Source organism: Mustela nivalis (assembly GCF_964662115.1).
Source record: "Mustela nivalis genome assembly, chromosome: 10".
NCBI lineage: Eukaryota > Metazoa > Chordata > Mammalia > Carnivora > Mustelidae > Mustela > Mustela nivalis.
In genome coordinates, this window is record NC_139029.1 from 73,417,589 (window position 1) to 73,438,607 (window position 21,019).

General features: G+C 39.7%; 2 protein-coding genes across 6 annotated transcripts in view; one reads left to right on the forward strand and one right to left on the reverse strand.

Moving 5' to 3' along the window:
• LOC309843289 (uncharacterized protein) overlaps positions 1–4,096 on the reverse strand; it is a 235,139-nt gene extending 231,043 nt beyond the window's left edge. For both annotated transcript variants that reach the window (XM_082688633.1, XM_082688634.1), the window contains exons 1-3: positions 3,276–4,096; positions 3,021–3,108; positions 2,089–2,282 (exon numbers count right to left, since the gene is read on the reverse strand). In XM_082688633.1, the coding sequence (XP_082544759.1) occupies positions 2,089–2,282; positions 3,021–3,040 (214 nt within the window). In that variant the 5' untranslated portion in view covers positions 3,041–3,108; positions 3,276–4,096. The remainder of the gene's footprint in view (positions 1–2,088; positions 2,283–3,020; positions 3,109–3,275) is intronic.
• Positions 1–21,019, forward strand: part of LRRC8B (leucine rich repeat containing 8 VRAC subunit B) — a 67,823-nt gene that overhangs the window by 29,145 nt on the left and 17,659 nt on the right. For 2 of the 4 annotated variants that reach the window (XM_082688624.1, XM_082688622.1), the window contains exon 2: positions 12,481–12,535. The gene's annotated coding sequence lies outside the window, so the exon portion shown is untranslated. Of the gene's footprint in view, positions 1–5,865; positions 6,065–12,480; positions 12,536–20,590; positions 20,713–21,019 lie in introns of those variants that run through there. The other 2 variants (XM_082688623.1, XM_082688625.1) reach the window with 2 other exon arrangements.

Here is a 21,019-nt window from a genome sequence, read left to right on the forward strand (position 1 = left end):
GTGTGGTAAGGGAAAGAAAAAAGGACAGAGGAAAAAAAAAAACACACCATTAGCTTTCTTGGCACAATCTTTCTGCCTTTCAAGTTTGGTTGCTAAGAAATAACCGTAGATTCATTTGCTGGGTACAAAGGAGAAACTTAGGTCACTAACCCAGAGACTGTGCTTCTTAGGCAGCTGAATTTGTCACTGAGCCAGACAAAGCCCTACCCTGATTTAGAAGTCATGTGTTACACTTCCAGATGGGGAATGTGACTTTTGTCTCCCGAGAAGCCATCAAAACTCTAAAGTTCCCAGAGGGAACATGATTTCCCTGCTTTGCTAACACCAGATGAAGCTACAGGGCCCTGTTGAGTTCTGAAGCCCAAAGCCAAGCCAGTGTGCAGAAACAGTCCATCACCTTTGCTGTGTAAGCATTCTCCCGGATTCCTATTCGTTCTTTGTAGGTTGTTGTAGAAACCTGACCTTCCTCTGTCACTTCAATATGCCCTGAATGACCTGAAATTATTCTTAATACCATGGCTGAGCTGAATCTTTCTTCTTTGCTGATAGGGCTTGAATCTGCTAAATGACTCAGGGACCTTTGCATGTCAAGTGGTATTTGGAGAATTGAAGACACGATAATGTGGTGATTGTAGGAAGTTGCTGTGATCTTTGTCCCAGGCAACAGGTCTAATTTTAATTCTCTCATTCATTCATTTAATGTTTAATAGCAGCTTCTGACTGTAAAAACATGGGGGGGGTAGATAACAGCATGACACACGATCAGACCTCCTAGACCTTATAGTTTAGTGGGAGAGAAATAAACTTTTAATTGAACTGCATGAAGGTGTGGGATAAGAACGGTGAACATGAGAGATAGAAGACTGAAGGATTTCATTGTGATGGGCTTGGTCAGAATGGTCAGGGAAGGCTTTCCTTAGGAAGAATGTCTGTAAGTCATTAACTCTGGAAATCTGTGGCTTAAAATGACTGTCCTGGTGGGTCCTTGAAGGTGAGTTTGATCTTCTAAGTGAACTGCTTTGCACTCTTTCAAATTGCAACAATTTTGAATGACAATTAGCCCTCAGGTGTTACTGTTCTTATGCAGTGCTATACTACACACTGTACATGGTACAATATTGTATCTGGTCTTTGCCCCTGGCTCCCGGCACAGTGTTAAAACCCTTGAAATCTCCCGATAGGGCATCCTTGGTTACTCATAATGATCCCCCCTCAGCCATACCTGAGTTTTTGCTAATGAGGTGACTCTGGATGGGCCTACGGAGGACTTCAGGTTGGGGACTAGTCACCAGAGGAACCAACAATGGGATTAGAGGGTTGGAACTTTCCACTACCACCCCCAACCCCGACCGCGGGGGAGGGGGAAGGGCTGGAGATTTTTCATTGCCAATGGCCAGTGACTTAACCAACCATGCCTATGTAATGAAACTTCTATAAACGCTGTCAATGATAGGGTTTGGGGAACTTCCCAATTGGTGCTTTGGAGGTTGACATATTTAGACCGGGCATGGAATCTGAATTCTACCCTCCCTCCCCCTCTCCTACCAAGACTACCACCAAGTACCATGCCTTGGTGGCCTTGGTAGACATCTCTTCTATTTGGCTGTTTCTGAGTTGTGTCCTTTACAATAAACCTGCTGGTTTATGTTTTCCTGAATTCTCTGAGTCATTCAAGGGAATTATCAAACTTAAGGAGGGGATTATGGGAACCCTTGGATTGCTAACCAAGTCAAACAGAAAAGCAGGTTGTCAGGGTCCTGGGACTTAGGACCAGTGTCTGAGATGGGGTCAGTCTTGTGGGACTGAGCCCTTAAACCTGTTGGAGTCTTAGGCTGACTCTAGGTAGTATCAGAACAGGACTGCGTGGGAGGGCACCCACATGGTGTCAGAAAAAAGACATCTCACCATGGTTACATTAAATGTAAACCAGATATTTTTCTGCTCCAGCAGAGGAGCAAATGGAAATTAGTGATTCTGACCAGGAGCCATGGCTGAGCTGCAAATGTGAAGCACTGCTTTAACCCCAAGATGAACTTGGACTTTACCAGAAACACAGATGCCAGAAGAGCTTGCTCTTTCAAAACTGACCTGTTTCTCTGCTCATGCTCTTGCTGGATGCTTCACTCTTCCCATACCTTCTTCCAGAGAAGAGATAAGCAATGTCAGCTGATCGGAATGCTCCAGAAGGCCTTCTCTGGGCTGGGCAGATAGACATGGCTGCACTTTGTGGGCACGGAGAGCCGGAGGTTGTGGGTGTTATGTCATCTTTTCTTCTTTTCTTTCTTCAACAGACAGAATATAAATGGTCCATTATTAGTGCATTATTGCAAGGTTGGTTTGGAAAAGAATTTTTTACATTCGCTGTTGTCTTCTCACTGCACAGTTGTATGTTTGGACTACATATATCTGCCTGGACCCCTGGGCCTTTTGGAAAAAAATCCCTTTTGACTTTTTTAGTGAGACTTAAATGTTAGGAGGTGTCAGTGACCTTGTGACTCTTGCTGCTTTGTTTCCTTGGAATCAAAGTGGTATAAATAACGCTCACTTCATGGATTGTTTTGTTTTGATTTAAGATAATATTCCAAGGCCAAAGGTATCCTCTTTTAAAATTACTTTACCAGCAAAAAATAAAAATAAAAATAAAAAAATAAAAAAGACTTTCTTTATAAGAGACCACCCTTATATTTATATGCCATTTTAATGATTCCGAAGTACTTCTGCAATATTTATTTTACCACCAATATCAACCTTTGAGGCCTGTATGATTGTCCACATTGTAAAGGTGAGGACTCAGGCCTGGGTTGGATAAGCTGATTTGCTTAAGGGCATGCAGATGGTGGTGGAGGCAGGCCGGGGACTCCAAATACACGTTTCCCACACTGCAGCCATGGAAAAAAAGCCCCTGCCTTGCTTGTGCGCTGAATGAAGAAGTGAGGTTTCTCTTAATGAGCAACAGGGCCCCAGCAGTAAGGGAATAAGAAATATAAAAATAAATAAAAAATTGGGTGGTTTACACTTACCTAATGCAATTCCAGAACATTTAGAGGGCAACACATCAGCAGAAGCAATCACTCTATATCCCAGAACTGACTGCTGTAGCAATGACTGCTGCTGCCCAAGGAGGAGAAAACTGTAAAAATGCCCAGTCTCTGGGAGCATAGATACCAGTAACATGTAGGTAGAAACAGAGCTAAAGGCTTTAAAAATCCCTTCTCACAGCGCTAGTCCCATGACACAGGCAGTGTGAGCTGGAGTTGGGGGGAGGGGGAGCCTACCTGACTTGTTGGGTTGGATGAGTGCCCACAGTGAGCCACAGGGTGAAGTATCCTTTCTTCCTAGTCCGGCTAGTCCCAAGTGAGTGATGATCACAGAATATGTGACCCAGTCAGCCTAGCCTTTTGGAGTCAAGCCTTCACATTCTTGGGAAGGAAGTTGCAAGAACCAATAAAACGGCAGAAGAAGCTGGATAGCATTTGTTCCCATCACATTCCATTGCCAGACCTCCCCACCCCTCCCAGTGATATTATTTTTACTTTATAATAACAACAACCAAAAAAAAAAAAAACCCCAAATCAGGAAGGTTTGATATGTTTTAGAAAGGGCTCCCTGACTGCAGTTTGGAAAGGGGACCAAGGAGGGCAAGAGAAGAAAACATTTCTCTTGTCTTCCACAAAGATTCAGCAGGCTCCACCCAAGACAGTGGTGGCAGAGCTGCAGAAGGGGCTAGTTTAAGACAAAAACAGGTAGATTTGAGAGAATAAAAGGAAAGAAGGTTTGGGGCAGGTGCCGGAGCTCTTGGTGTTGCTATCAACATTCAGGGACCCAAGAAATGTGGATTGATTTGGTGTGGGTGTGGGCAGAAGTGGTGGGTTTAGTTTGGGACATGCTGAGTGTTAGGTGCTTCCGCACATATCAGTGGATAGCCAGGAAGCTGTTTAGGAGACGATTTTGAGGCTCAGAGTTAGAGAGCAGGGCTCACCATGTCTTTTTGGGGATCCCCTATGTAGAGGTGGTGGATGATCTTTTAGGGTAGGGGATTTCACTAGAGGAACACCTGTGCATGAACAGAGAAGCTACTGGCCAAGGACTGAATCCTGGTGAACCCCAGTGCCCCAGGGATGGATCTGTATTAGGCCCCTTACATGGTTCCCAGTTACCTTTTCACCTTCAATTAAAATTTGTGCTCTTGTTACTATGCTTGACCCAATGACCTTCTTTTCTTGCTGTGACCCACTTTTACTCTCTTTTTAGCAAGATTGATTATTAGTTGCCAATCATAGACCATTCATTGCTCTCTTTGTCTTTGAGTCCATGTTTTCCCTAGTGCTGTCACCATTTTTTTTAAAATCCCTGTTCAATTCTTGCCACTCCAGAGGAGTCTTTTCAGATTAAGTGTCCCCCAGCTCCAGCTGCAATTAATCAACTCAGAGAACAGTGGGATGTTGGAAGTGGAGGGTCTATCGATCATTTGGCTTTCCCTCCAATGTGACAAGTAAGGAAAGTCAGGTCAAATGAGGCTAGGTGACTCATTCAACGTTATACTGTGAGATCACTGGAAAGCAGGGAGTAGAAATTGAGTCTCCTGACACCTAGTCAGGGGTTCTTTCTGTTAAGCCATGCTGCCTTGTGGTTTTGATTCTTCCCTCTGCCACTGTCATGGTGACTTTCCTTCATTTGAACATCCAATCTCATTCCTGCATTCGCTCGTCCTCATCCAGTATAGCCCTCTGGAGAGGCAGAGCAAGGATTTCTCTTATTAAATTGGCTCTCATTTGATATGGGTCATTACTGCTACCCTCTTGTGCCTTGGATGGTCATTTCCACTCCACATATCCAGAGCCCAAGGAAGTAACAAGGCAGTCCTACAAAAATGAGTTCATAATTATGAGAGCCTCAGGAAATGATTGATTGATTGATTGATTGATTGATTGACTGATGGGTGTTATGTGCCCAGTAAGAATGTCTGCTATCCCCAAGGGAAAGGGTTATGATTGCTCTTCTTTAATTGCTTCCCAAAACACACGCCATCTCTCCCTCCACCCACCCCACCTGCCATCTAACCCTCTCCCCAGCCCTTCTTCACATTAGGCTATCCTTGATGCCTTCTGCTAGATTGGCCTCTTTTTTTTTTTTTTTTAAGATTTCATTTATTTATTCGACAGAGATCACAAGTAGGCAGAGAGAGAGGAGGGGAAGCAGGCTCCCTGCTGAGCAGAGAGCCGGATTTGGGGTTTGATCCCAGGACTCTGGAATCATGACCTGAGCTGAGGCAGAGACTTTAACCCACTGAGCCACCCAGGTGCCCCTAGATTGGCCTCTTAATAAAAGATTAATAAGAGGCTCAAATACTTTTCAAGTTATTGGTGATTTTTGTAAACATGTGGGTGCCTCAATGGTTATTTGGGAGAAAAAAGAAAGGCCTCCTGTGTGTGCTTACCTAGATAGTCTCAAGAAGATTTTTGAATGTGTTAGCTTCATATATGGCTATTTCTGTAGTAGAGAAGAAGATCTGTGCCTTTTCTAGGCAAATTAGTAGGATCATTTTCTCTCACACAGCCAAATCCTTCTAATTCAAGGTAACAAACAAAACTGATAATTAAATAGTATTTATTATAATCTAGGAATTATGGGTAAAGTAAATTTGACACAGTAAACATACTTTTTATGTGTCAGTATGCCTTCCAGTACATTGGGGCCCACTGGACATTAAATCTGTGTAATCCATTTATGTTCATTTTAAAGCAGTCAGAACAGCTTTTGTTTTGTATGATTATAGGGTTTTTGTGATAAAATACGCATAACATAAAATGTAGCATCTTAACCATTTTTAAGTGTACAGTTCTGTGACATCAAGTTCATGCACGCTGATGTGCAACTGTGGATTGTAAAACATGGCCTTTGCTTGGGTGACATTGGTGATACCAGGCTTGCCTACAGTGTGAATCTTGACTGAAAAGACATGCACTGCATGAGAAGGAGGGGTAACTTATTTTTGCATCATCTTGTATTGTTTTGGCCTCACAGCACTTTGTCTTCCTTCTGGGCCATATATTAAATGATTGAGGTAAGTTACATTTATATTTCACAACACTTTCTAATAACTGGAGTCCTGTGATATATTGCAAAATCTGGCATGGAAATCACTCATTTAGGAGAACACAACATTAGGAGAACAGAACTTCCTGACGTCTTATCTGTTTTTTTACAAGCTAATACTTTAAAGCCCAACCCTTAAAGGATTAATTTTAGATAAAGCTGTTACTCTGTTAATAAATTACCATTTTTGAGTGTTTACTTTGTACCTGCTTTTGTGCTAAGCATTTGATTTATGGTTACCTCATTTAATTCTCTCTCTCTCTCTTTTTTTTTAAGATTTTATTTATTTATTTAAGAGAGAGAGAGCAAGAGCAGGGAAGAGGGACAGAAGCAGGCTCCCCACTGAGCAAGGAGCCCGATGTGGGGCTATATCCCAGGACCCTAGGGTCATGACCTGAGCAGAAGGCAGATGCTAACTCATTGGGCCACCCAGGTACCTCCACCTTTTTAAATTCTTAAAATAACTGTATGGTCCCTGTTTTACAGATGAAAAAAATGGATACTTAGCTTATCTACCATTAGGCAGGTGGTAAATGACAAAGTTAGAGTTCAATCGGATCTAGCCATTCTGCTGTGCTCCCTTCCAGGCTTCTCTAACAGTCATACAAGTTTTCTAGTAAGAACTAGGCCTAACAACATAACCAACATATTAAAAGTAACTAATATACTGAACACATGTGATACTTCTTTAGTAAGTCTTTCAGAAAGAATGTCATTTGTAGGGGCTCTGATATTAATTTGTTTTGACCACATTTTAATAGGAAAGCCAAGAAGAAAAGCCTTGTAAAATATCATTTAGACACAGATTAAGCCTCAGTAATTCCTCTTGTTATTATATTGCTGGAGGCATGTTTCTGTAAAAGGCTGTGCCTGTAGGATGCTCCCTTGCTCTGGCCATCTAGCATGTCAATCTTAATTATATAATAGAGGCAGGCAGGATGGAAGGAGCATTTGTTGATTCTGTTTCACAAGATGGAATACTGAGTAACAAGCTGGGAAAACTATATTAAGCTGATTTTCAGATTGTGTCTTTTAGTTCCCCTAAAAGATAGATTGTAGGTTTTTAAAAGAAAGATGCACGTTCTATATAAAACTCCTTTTTATATAGTGCACTGGAGAGGCGGTGTGGCAGATGGCTCGTAGAATGGGTTGGTGTGAATTTGGGGTTCACTTTGTGAGCTTGAACAAGTTTCTTAATTTTTCCAGTCCTCAATGTTCTCACCTTTAATGCTGAGATCATAATACCTACCTCGCTAAATACACAGTAAATGTTAGCCTTCCCTTTCCCATCTCCTTCTACCTTTTAAATTCTGCGCATAGTTATTACTAAGGATGCCTTGTATGTTAGGTCCTGTCCAGTACACTATATTCTTCTAAAAGCTCTAATCGAGAAGGCAGGAAGGCATCTAACCATCTCTTTGTGATGCAGATTAATGACAGTGTAACAGAACCATCAGCATTCTCTAAATGCTAAAGAAGCATGGAACAACTACTTATTTGGTGGGTAGAATGGGTAGCAGCGTTCATTTTATTTTTTTAAAGATTTTATTTATTTGACGGAGAGGGACAGCAAAAGCAGGAATACAAGCAGGGCAAGTAGGGGAGGGAGAAGCAGTCTTCCCGAGGAGCAGGGAGCTTGATGCAGGGCTGGATCCCAGGACCCCGGGATCATGACCTGAGCTGAAGGCAGACGCTTAACGGCTGAGCCACCCAGGCACCCCAGCAGCATTCATTTTAAACATCTTTTGTGTTTAATGGTCATTTAATACTTGGTGAACATTAAACCTTTATATTTTAGGGTCAGAAGTTAACTCAACCTAAACATTGGGCTGATTTTCAGTGCATGGCAATTTGATATTTGACACTGGGTTAAGAAAATGTTCTACTGGATATAGCATTCTTTATAATGATCGCTATCAGAAGTTATTGATTTTAGGAGACTGAGAACATCCAGAGACATGTAATATTTTCAGCTTAATCATAGCTCACAGGAATTGTGGAATTACAATACTTACAGACCCTGAGGAGACAAGAAATGTCCTTTCCTTCTCCAAGCCCATGGTCTTGAGGGAAGGTGGAGAGAGAGAGCGCTCACATTGTACTACTGCATTGTACTTTTAGCTTGTACAAAAGAATTGTGAAATCATAATTTGATAAGATATTAAGGTCATTTAGGAATGCTGTGGCATTTATCCAGTGATCCATCACTGATTCAAAATGACTCACTGCCATGAGAATGCAGCCAGTTATGCTAAATTTGACAGCAGTTCTCCACTCAGATCTCCGCAATGTCATGTTTGGTGGCTTTGCTGAAAAGTATGAATTTTTCTCCTTCCAAAGGGTGAAAGCTTCGCCTCTGCTTCTGAATCTCTGCACTGATCATGGGGTGATGGAAATGCCTGAGGTTCTGTCCTCTCCGTTCTGCTTTCCCACCTTTCTAGACCCATTGTGTGTGCCCACCAATTGTGTTATAGATCATTCAGAGTCAGGCCTTCTTCCTCTGTACCCTTGGTTCCTAACTGGTTGGTGAAACTTGACCTGGTATTATTGGTTCACTCGGTAATTATTTACCAAATATTCATGGTAGGGATAGGGGCCAGGATTGAGATATGGGGGTCCAAGAGATAAGCTAATAATTTGTTACTCTGTGCAGGCTGATGATTTGATGCCACTTCAGACTGTTGTCCTTTGAATATTTTTCACAACATTTTTAAGAAGAAAAGCCAAGCTCCAGGTGAGAGGGAAGGGGGTAGCCAAAGAATCCCTCAAATCTCCCTCCTGCCAGTTCCTAGGTTCTCAACAGACCAGAAGAAAAATAACAGACCCCTTCTTTTTCCTTCCAAGCTTACTTTATACAGACCCTGAGAAAAGTCCTGGTGGATACTATTTTTATTTCATCTAGTTAAGTTTCCAGAGATGTCTTCAGCACCCCATGGATATGTCTGTATGTGGAAACTGCCCTAATAGCCAGGTTTTTTGTTTTTTTTTTTAAGATTTTATTTATTTATTTGACAGAGAGCACAAGCAGGCAGAGAGAGAAGGTTGAGGGGAGCAGGCTCCCTGCTGAGCAGAGAACCCAATGCAGGGCTCGATCCCAGGACCCTGGGATCACGACCTGAGCCGAAAGCAGAGGCTTTAACCCACTGAGCCACCCAGGCCCCCACAATCAGACTTTTAATCTAGGCCTGGGAAAAGACACTGGGATAGATCCCAGACATGTAGATAAATAAGATGCTGCCTCAATGCTCAAGGAACTTGAGGCAATAGCTTATTCTATACTCTAACACAGTGTGAGAGAACTGTTAATGTAGTAGGAACATGGATGCAGGGACAGGGAATTCAGGCTGTGGAGGTCAAGGTGGATCATGGAGGTGACTCATGGAGGTGATAGCAGGGTAGGACAGATGGTGAAATGAAATGTCCCTCTTTTAAGTACATCTGGTATTTCTAGTTTGAAATTATACAATTAAAATATGATTTTAATAATAAAAATATGATTTTAAAATCATATTTTAATTGTATAGAAACTAAAGGCTTAAACTTATGGAATTGTTGGAGAGCAGGATGAGCAAGTGTGATACTGCAACGATTCTGGCCATATCTGACTTACAAAATGAGATCGAGTTACTAGGCAGAGATTCATGACTTCTTGCTAAGCCTTAAAGGGGAAGATTTTATTTAACCATCACTAAGACACAGATTCATGCCAATGGAGAACCATTCTCAGATTCCAGAGTTTTAGAGCAGTTCTTTGCTTAACTACAAAGGAGTTCGTTTTGTCAATCTCCCCTATCTCTACTGACCAGAAGGAAATGAGAGCATCCAGACTTCTCAGTTTTCAAAGCAGAAGGCATGGGGCCTCTTGTTTTTCTGTCACGGTTGATTGTCCCCTATTGTTCTTTAATCCACAGTCACTTGGAAGTAGTCCTTTGTATGTCATTTCACTGGAAACCTTTTGAAGGGAGTTGTTCTTTGAGAAAGGGAATTTTGGGTGTTCTGTTTGTCATCTCCAGATCTCCAAAACAGACTTATTTTCAGATTGTCTTGGAATTGACTTTTTAAGTGAAAATGAACGTGCTTTGGGTCGTGCCAGTGGGGAGAAAAAATGTTTTTGAGGGGGTAGTAGGTAATGCTAGTTTCATAACACTCATTACCATAGCAGCAGAGCAAACCAGAGAAGCCTGTGTCAGCAGCTGGGTCCATCAGCATTACCCTTGACAGTCGAATCCTGGGTTTTCCTGCCTCGTGTGGACTATTGATTCTATTCTAACAAGCATTGTCATTTAGTATTTTCACATTTCCTTTTTCCAGCTTGTAGTTTCTTTTGCTGCTAGGGAGAAAGAAAGCCGATATCTTATGCTAGTTTCTTTCTTTCTTTTTTTTTTTTTTTTTTTAAGATTTTATTTATTTATTTGACAGACAGAGATCACAAGTAGGCAGAGAGGCAGGCAGAGAGAGAGGGGAAAGCAGGCTCCCTCTTGAGCAGAGAGCCCAATGCAGGGCTTTATCCCAGGACAGGGATCATGACCTGAGCCAAAGGCAGAGGCTTAACCCACTGAGCCACCCAGGTGCCCCTATGCTATAGTTTCTAAAATTAGTTTTGAGTGATTTGGTTTTAGTCTGAATAAAGAAACTGAACTACGTTTTGTTGTTTTTTTACTTGACAACAATGGCTTCACTCTGAGATGACAAGTTGTGGTTAGGAGGAAGCTTTCATTACAGTTATATCTTCTCAGCAAAATATTCCTCTGGTGTAGGTAAATAAGAAGTAGAAAAGAAGAATGAGGGGCGCCTGGGTGGCTCAGTTGGTTAAGCATCTGCCTTCGGCTTAGGTAATGAGCTCAGCATCCTGGGATGGAGCAGGGAGCCTGCTTCTCCCTCTCCCTCTGCGGCTCCCCCTGCTTGTGCGCGCGCGCACACTCTCTCTCTCTCTCACTTTCTGCCAGATGAATAAATATTTTTTAAGAAGAAAAAAGAAGAATGAAATTTGTTAGTAAAACATGTTAAAAAGCATTCAACTCAACCGAGTCAGAGAAATGCAAAATAAACAATAAGCTAATTTGGGGTGGAATTAGCCAAGGTTTTGTTTGTTTGTTTGTTTGTTTATTTAATGATGATTCCCACATATCGTAAGGGTACTACTCATACTGTTTATGGAGAAGAAAATTAGTATGACCTTCTTGAGAAATAATTTGTTGTTATATATCAGAGAACTTAAAACATTTACGCCCTCAGACCCATCACTCCCACTTTTAGAGATCTATGCAAAGGAAATCATATGAATAGAGTACAGGGATGTTTACACTATTATTAGTAGTAAAAAGGGAAGATGTAGGACTTTATACAAAAATAATTTTGTGAACTATGACATATCTATGTGTGAACTATTATGCTTCCATCGAAACATGTTTAGAGGGGCACCTGGCTGGTTCATTCAGTGGAACATGCGACTCTTGGTCCTGGCCTTGTGAGTTGGGTGTGGAAATGACTTAAAAATACAATCCTTTTAAAAAAAGATGCTGTTTACAGAAACTGTAACAACATTGAGAAAGCCTATGATAAAAAATAAGAGGGAAAAATATTGTGCCATTGAATTTTACAATGGCTTAATTGTGTCAAATAAAAGAACAGCAAGCAACAATAACAACAAACCCCAAAGCAAAAACAGTAAAAACTTGAAAGAGAAACTATCCCAAATACCCCCTTCCTCTTTTTATATAAGAAATGTAGAAAAAAAAAAAAAAAGAAATGTAGATATTTTCAATGGTTTTTTATTATTTATACTTATAAATAAATATATTTATAAACTTTTAATATAAAATATATAAATATATATTATATACATATTTAATAAATATGTATATCTTTATATACTAAAAATATAAAGATATAAGCATATCTCAGGTTTAATTTATAAACTTGTAAATAATATTCATTTATATTTATTTTATAATTTATTTTGTTTAATTGTATATGTTATATATTTTATATTTTTATATTTTTATTTTTATATATAAATAAATTACATACAACATATAAAAAATATAAATTTAATTTATAAGCTTTTAAAAACATGTATAAGGTTATAAATTAAACCTGAGATGTAATGTTTATCTCATTCTTAAATAAAAATTGAATGTTCATATTTTATGCCTTATAAATTGCTGTGGTGAAGACACTGAAAGTATAACATGTGACAGTGGTTTGTGTTTTTGCAGGAGGTCAGAAAGCTGACTTCTATAATAACACTCACTTTTTAAGTTGTATGTCTCATAAAGTTATTATATATCTTGGAAATCTTAGAATCTTAGATAATCTTAGATAACTTGTCTTGCAGTGCTGCATTGAGTAAAATGTAATAATGTGTTTATGATTTCTCTTCAGGAATTTTTCAAACAGAAACTAATTGCAGAGTTTCCAGTTGACCAACATTCATCGGGTAAGGTTAACATTTTGAATTGTGAACACATGGTAAAGATAATTATTGGTAGCTTGGGGCAAATACTGAATACTTAATATGTAAAAAGAGACTGTTATTCCTTACAGATCTTTTGCATAAAATTCTTTTGATATAGTTAAACCAGTTAATAAACTAGAAAATTAAGTCTGTATAAGTTTTGGTAAAATGTCCTCTTCCTGTCCTTTGTTGGTCTTGTACATTGCAGAGTATATGTGTATGTAGGTTGATGTTATTTTTTTAAACCTTAGAGATCTGAGAAATATAATGTCTATGACAGACTTAGACTCCATGATTCCACGTCTGTATTTTTTTGATTTTTGCTTAAGGTAGTGCTTTTTTATGCAGGGAATTGATTTGCCATGCTTCCGTAAATAAACAATGGCCGCCCTTTCCCAGATTACAGAAGTCAGAAATAAACAAGTCCCATATCTGTTGCTTTCTACAAATATCATTTATCTTTAATACTTGTGGAAGATTAATCTTAAATTAGCTCTGTGGCAGAACTTTTGACATTGACATAATGAGCAATTAATTTGTATACTATATTAAGTAGCATGACTCTCTAGTATTGTGAATATGACAAATGTCTTGAAAAGTGTGTTGCCCAGGTCTGAACATATGTAATCCAGGTGAAGCAGTGGTGAGGACATTGGGTCTGTCCTCTGGGTATCGTGAACACCCTTCTTTTATAGATGAAAGTATAGATCCTTTGACTTCTTGAGTATATTCACATATCCCTGCTGATTCATTGAGTAACTGAATTTTTAAAAGCTAGTATCAGGGGTGCCTGGGTAGTGCACCAGTGAAGTGTCCAGCTCTTGCCTTTGGCTCAGGTTGTGATCTCAGGGTTATGAGATCGAGCCCTATGTGGGCCTATGTGCCCCACATTGACCTCTGTGCTCTGTGCAGAGTCTGCTTAAGTCTCTCTCTCTCTCTCCATCTCCCCTCCTCTCAAAAAACATCTTTAAAAAAAACAAAACAGCTTATATCAGGTCAGCTGCTTCTCTACTTATGGCTCTTCAGTGGCTTTTGCATTCCTCCTGGACTATTTATTATCCAAACTCTATATGTTGGCTGCAGGCCCTCCCATTTAGTTCCTAACATCCCAGCTGAGAGGCCTCCCTTCTGATCTGCACCCATTCTAAGCTTCTTGCTCCTTCTACTTGGAATGAGCTTCCCCAATATCATTGCATGGCTGGCTCTCTTCAGATCTAAAGAGGCCTTCCCTGACTGTCCAATCTAAAGGAGCCCTACATTCTTCATGGCACTTATGAATTTATTGTGTTTACATATTTGGTTGTCTCTCTTCCCTTCTTCCTCAGTAAGATCCCTGAAAGCAGGGATCTTTCTGTCTTGCACATCTATATTTCCTGAATGCTTCAGCCTCCACCAGGCATGGAGTAGGTATCCTACAAACTAAAATCCTGACCTCTCTTTGAGAAGTGCTACTGTTCAGGGATGTCCCACTCATTCTCTTGGGGGTATTTTCTTTGTATAGAATCAAATGTAGTACTTATTAGGTTTACCCATCATGCCACCCATTTGGCCTGGTGACAGCTTGGCATGGTGGTGCTTCCAACTATGCATGTCTTCTCATGGGATTATAAATCCCATGAAAGTAGAAACAAGGTCTCATATTGCCTTAGTACACCTTTGGAGTCCTAGCCTCCCTAATTGAGTGCATTTAAATATTAACTTTAGAGAAAGGGTTAAGATGAGTGGCTTAACCATATTTTTAGTATTTCTTGAATACACTGGTTTGTCCTAGAGCTTAAAAAAAAAATCTCATTTTGATTTATGGTTTAAAATTGTAAAATAAAAATGTTCTGGACTACATTCATGAATTCATTAAGAAGGCCTATTAGTAACTAGGCTAGGTAGCCATTATCAATTCTATCAACTTCCCAGTTCTGTACAAATTAGGAAATTTGTTCATAATTCCAGGCCCTGGAGAAGTAACTTAAACATTTGTATGCTTTAGTTCCCTTACTTGTAGAGTTACAGTCTAATTTCCATGGTTTCTTCCTGGGTTAGCTAGCCCATATGATTCTGCTCTTGTGAAAGGAAGGTCACCTATGGGAGGAGTAGGAGAAGCAAATGATCTCTGCTATCAGCCAGACATTCAAAAGGAAAGCATGTAGATCCACAAGAGACTACACAAGAACTGAGTCTGGATCTACTTGATGGCTTACTTATTGGGGGTGGTGGGAGGGGGAGTCAAAAAAACATTTTATTAAACAATGAAGATGGTGGAGAAGGGTCCAAGGTTCCTTCTACTTACATATTCTAAGAATCACATAACCACTAGTGGCTTATGTGCCAATGTTAATATTATAATGTGACTGCAGCTTCTTTCATTTTAAATGTATTCTAGATAATTCGGTAGCTTACTGACCGCATCAAAGAACTGAGAAGCCTTTTCCTAAAAAAGACAATTACCATCTACATTTAAAAAATCATGTGTTCCCTAACTGTCAGAAACAAGGAAAAGTAAAGCAGTTTTTTTAAAGTTCAGAACAACTCAGATTTAATTGGAATTTCTAGAGTTATTCCTGTGGTGTTAATTGTTGTACTCAGTAACGGTCTTCTGGGGCTTCAGATGATAAATTTTCCTAATATTTAGAATATTATTTATGATTGTTTTGGAAACCCATTACCGTTGTGCAGCTTTGGATAAGAAACTGCTAAATGGTAGTTACACATCACTTCTCTCCTTTGGTTTCTCAGTGATATTGACCATGATGTCATACTCTTTCCTTGAAACTGATTTCCGTTCCAGAAACACTGTGCTTCTTTCTCACTGAGCCTGCTTCTTGCTCCCCCTTTGCTCTTCCTGGTCTAAGAATCCTTCTTCATGGGATATATTATTCAGGGGAGAGATTCTGTTCTTCACTCACTCAGTTCTCTCTCTCAAAGAACGAATTCATTTCTGTGGCATTATCTACTACTTAAATGTTCTTGAGTTCCTATCATGAATTAAAGATGGTGGTAAACACTTCGTGATTTTTCCAGCTGGAGTCCGTTTCCCTTCCCTTTAAAAATCTAGACCAGCTTGGTTACCTTTTTTGAACCCTCAAACCTGGCCGAAGTGGTGCGGAGTAATTTCTAAGGCTGGACTTTAAAGAGATTTGCAGCTTCTGCTTTTGGGGGCTTGTAGCGTTCCTTTGAACTTAGTCACCTTGCCATGGGAAAGCCTAACCAGCCATGTACGTGGAGGAGTGGCCCCTGGTCATTAGCCAAACTGAGCGGCAAGACCAGCAGACAGCCTGAATGCCAGTCCTATGATTGGCATTTTAAACCTTCCAGCCATCCCAACATTCCAGCCAACACCATGTGAAACACAAGATCTGTCCAATTATCCCACAGAATCATGAGAAGTAACAAATTGTTGTTTTAGCCACTCAGTTTTGGGATGGTTTTTTGCATAGCAATAGAGATCTAAAGCAAAAATTGGTACCCAGAAGTGAGGTCCTGCCCTAATGAAACATCTGGAATTGGCTTTGAGACTAGGGCACAGTGAAGGTTTGGAGGGAAGCGAGACAACTATTAATGGTGGCTGGAAGGGCAGTGAGGAAATCACTATTGGGGGGTATAAAACGGTACCCTTGTTGCATACTGACAGAAAAATTGACAAGACTGACACCTCCAGTAACGTGGAAGATGGAAAATGAACCTAATGGATTTGTGTATCTAACTTAGGAGATTTTTCAGCAGAAAATCAGAATATCCAACCTGGGTGGTTCAGTGGGTTAAGTGTCCCACTCTTTATCTCAGCTCAGAAATTGATCTCAGGGTCATGAATTCAAGCCCTGTGTTGAATTAAAAAATGTATTCAAACATAAAAAAAAAAAATATTCTAAGTGCCAATTGACTTTTTTTCATCACAACCAAAGAAAGAAGAAATTGTCTGATTTTAAGCGGACTTTGGATATTGTTCCCTTCCAGAATTGTGTAGGGTTGTAGATAAAACTGTTCTTCATTCCCAGCTTTTCCACCCAGCAAAAGGTACTCAAAGTAGAGATCAGATCCAGAGCACGGCTGCCAGGAGAACATAATCTCAAGGTACAAACAAAACCCAGGGCCTCACAGTAAGACCCTGTACTATGACTTCAAAAGATGAAAGGCCATGCCTTCTGAATCTTCTCTGCTAGATAACGGGACTTCTACATTCCTTAAGAATGCTGTCCCACAGCCCCCTAGACCTAATTTAGCTGACAAGATCCTGGACTTCAAGCCTGAACTTGATGCCATAGTCAGATGAAATTTTTAGGAGCTTGGAAGAAGGTGAGTGTTGCTTTGCATGTAGGAGGAAATGACTAGAAATCACAGGGAAAGCAGGGTGAGTTAACCCAGGCTGTTTATCTGTTACCACTCCTCCTACTGAGAAGTCACATTTCCCCTCCTCTGTTGTCTGGAATCAGGGCTGGCTCTGTGACTCCTTTGACTGATAAAAAGTGGTGGACGTGATACCATGTAGCTTTGAGAGCTGGGCCAGTAAAGAACTACAGTTTTCTCCTTCGCGCTTGGAAAGCACCATCTTCGAACCCCGCCACGCTATGTCAGGACCCTCAAAGAGCCATGAGAAGTCACACTGGAAGGCCAGCCAGCAGCCAGCTCCAACCACCAGCCTGATGAACAGGCATTCTGGACCTTCCGGCCACTCTTGTGCCGGCCGATCCCACCAAGTTAAAGAATCACCCCAGAATCATGAGAAATAGAACCTTATTATTTTTTTCAGCCATTAATATTTAGAATATGCAGAATAGTTAGCCCAAATCCTTCCCATCTACATGTGGCTGAGCACTGGCCTCTCCCAGGGAAGGTCCTAGGACCTTAGCTACACCCTGCCTAACACCTGACTATATTACTTTCTGCTCTCTGATATGCTCCATTAATTACTATACAAATATTTGTTGTACACCATGTGCTAGAAATTGTGGAAGATACTATGTAATGCCATAGACTCAAAATCTGAATCCTTTTGACTCCTGCTTCTCCATGGACCCCTTTATCTGCTGTTGCTAAGTCATGTTGGATTGTCATTTACAGTGACTCTTTTGGTCATTGCTTTCTTTTCAAACGTGTTGCAAAATTCTCCCTCATTATTTCACCCACACGATTGAAATAGCCTTTCAGCTCGGCTTCATTGTCTGATTCCTTTTCAAGTTCACCCTACAAATCTCTACAGCTCAGAGACTCCCTGTTCTCCTGCCTCACACACCTGGTTCTCGGGTCTCTGAAGGGCTCAGGGAGTGGGCTGGTCGCTGTTACTGGTAATCTGTGTAGAGGGATAGCACTCTAGACATCTACTGAAACTTCCAAGAAGATTTAAAAGGCTGGCACTTTCCCCAGATATTTAAATGCCAGTCTGTCCTGTGAGCTTTCTCTTCCTGTGGAGATGTGGAGAAAACAAACCAAAAAGTACTGGTCTCAGCTAGACCAGTTGAATTGCTTGATCCATCATAGGAGTAGGGCCTGGATTTGAGGGTTTGGGTTTTTTTGTTTGTTTGTTTGTTTGTTGTTTTTTGTTTTTTTAAAGCACTCTAGGTTGCTCTAATGGGAAGCCAAAATTGAGAACCACTGTCTTAGATTCTCAAAAAATGGTCTCTGCACCAACAGCATCAACATTAACTAGGGGTTTTTTAGAAGTGCTCATTTTGGGGGCCTTCTTCAAACCTAATGAATCAGAAACTCTGAGATGTGGTTTCTTTAGATTTTCTTTATTTGTCAGAGGGACAGAGAGCACAAGCAGGGGGAGCTGCAGGCAGAGAGAGAGGGAGAAGCAGGCTCCTCGCTGAGCAGGGAACCCGATGCCGAACTCATCCCAGGACCTTTCGATCATGACCCAAGCCGAAGGCAGATGCTTAACCAACTGAGCCACCCAGGCATCCCTAGAACTTTGTGTTTCAGTAAGCTCTCCAATGATTTTTATGAATATTAATGTTAGAGAAACACTTCACTATATAAATCTTAGGTCCCTTCCAGGAAGTCTCAAAACTACAACTAAATGTGGGAAGAGCGTTTATTATTTGAAAGTTGCTCTATTGACAGGATTTGAAACAATTGGTAAAGGACATAAACCTGTTACCAAGTGTCTTGCTAGTGATCACTTAAGTTCTTGAGAAATGCTGAATGATTATTACCACATCTCTGAAAAATGCCTCAAGGGGTTATTTAATTTAATCTGAAGAAAAGGAGCAGGTTAATCAAGGATACTGATGCATGATTTCCCAGAGAGAGAACTCGAGAGGTGAATTGAAACTTCAGTTGGTTGTATGTTAGACCCAAGAAACATCTTTTGATGAGAAGTGGTACTAAACATTTTGAGGGGATATAAGGCAATTTCTAAGTCAATTTGCTGTGAGAGCGTAGAGAATCCCCGTTTTAAATTGTTTGGTTATATCCCTGCCTGGGGTCAGAGACAGAGATCTTTGAAGTAGTGTCCAGTTCTCTGCATAGAATGACTCTAAATACCATCTGATCATCATTTGTTTATTTTTTCACTATTTTGGAAATGCTTTCAAAGTAAAATAGGGACTAGTGGGAAGCAAAGATGCCTAACTTGAGTGTTCTTGTTTCAATCCTAGAGGCTTTGGGGTGAGATTGTCAAAGAATTCATGTGCTTTGAAAAGCTTTTATGATTTTTGAATGAGGTTTAAAAGCTAAAGGAGTGGGATTAGGCCACAAAATCCTTTACTCTTAACATGGTTTCTTTGAACTGATTTAGTGCATTTGTATATTAGAAATAGAGATCTGATTTAGATTGAATCCTTATTGTTTGCAAAAATACAGTCTGGAAAAAATTTCCTAGATACACAAACAGTTAAATTTTGTAGTGACAAAGGCTATGCTCTAGCCTTTGAGATAAACACTTTAATTAGAAAAATTAACATCATGTAATATATAAGAATGCTTGAGTTTTTCATACATCATGAAACCTGGATGCTATGTATTTATTTATTTATATGTGAAGTCTTAGTTCAGTGGAAAACATTTGGTAGAAAAAGTTTAGCTGGGGAAAGTTGATTCTATAGTATATTAGAGTGGACATGGTAGAAAACTGTGTATTTCCGTCCTTTTTTTTTTTTTTTTTTTTCCAAAAGATTAAAATGGAACCCAGTTACAATGCAGTTTTTGGGGTGAGTTAATGTTTTTGTCCAGGCTCCTTTAACAAGCTAGCACAGACTGGGTGACTTAACTAGCAGACATTTATTTCTCACAGTGCCTGGAGGCTGGGAAGTTCAAGATCAAGATTTCAACACACGTATTTTAGGGGGACAAAATATTTAGTCTGCTGCAGTTGGGGAAAAGAGAGAAATAGCTTTTTCTTTAGCCTTTGAAAGAACAGAGTGGCATAGTTAATTGGATTTAATGAGACAGCGTGGTCTGCTGTGGACAAGGTTTGAGATTTGAGTCTGGGGACCCAGATTCTAACTGGAATTATTTCTTGACAGTTTTGTCACCTTGGGCAGGATGGCTCCTTTGGGCCTCCTTTATTTTCCATGCTTTAAAAATGTAAAGAAGAATAATACTTCTTTAGCGGTTTATTTTCTGAAACCAATTAATACAAATGAAAGTGCTTTGAAAGTAGGATAACAGGTATCAGCTTATAAACTGTACCTTTTTATTTGCTCTCTTATTACAAGGAATTCCTTGATGGAAATCTGAATTAGGTGATGAGGGGGAAAGCTTATAAATCTTAAAAAAGGTAAACAGGAAAAGTTATTTACAAATCACTTTCAGTTAGTATTAATATGATAAACCTATAGTTAGCTGTGGTTCTCTTAACAGATTAGTTATAATAGTTTCTCATACTAATATTTAAAAATGTATATTTTAAAAGATTATATAGTTGAAGGTTTGTGACTCTCTTCTTCCATAGAAATACTGTGTTTAAAGTAGAAATGTGCTTGTAATTTTTAAAAGAAAATGTATTGTACAAGAAGTATCAGGATGGCTGGGTAGCATTCTGGAGTTATATAATAAATTCTTTCCTGGTACATTATAGATGCAAAGCAATGGAAGAATATGTAAAATGTTTCACACCTCAAATATCTTTATCATATCTGCTGCACATAAATGCAGTTGTGTATCATATGTTGGAAGCCTTCTAAAAATGAATTGTGAATGAGAAACTCATACTCTAGTGGTACTATGTAAGTATGAATTAGTACACAGCTGGATTATTATACACACTAACTGTGCCTTCCTGCCTACAAAATAATTTGATACTGGATAGTAGTTATCAAGCAAGCTTTATTGCACATAGATTGGTAAATCCAAAGTAAATTTCAGACATGCCCAGCTTTTTGATCTTTGAAAATGACAAGGTCACAAGAGAATTACTAAAAATATCTTAAATACAATTTGTGGTTAATACACGAAGCTGTATTTCAAGTACTTAATAAAACCAAAAAAGGATTGTATCACCAGGGCAAACATATAAACATTCCTAGTAACTTT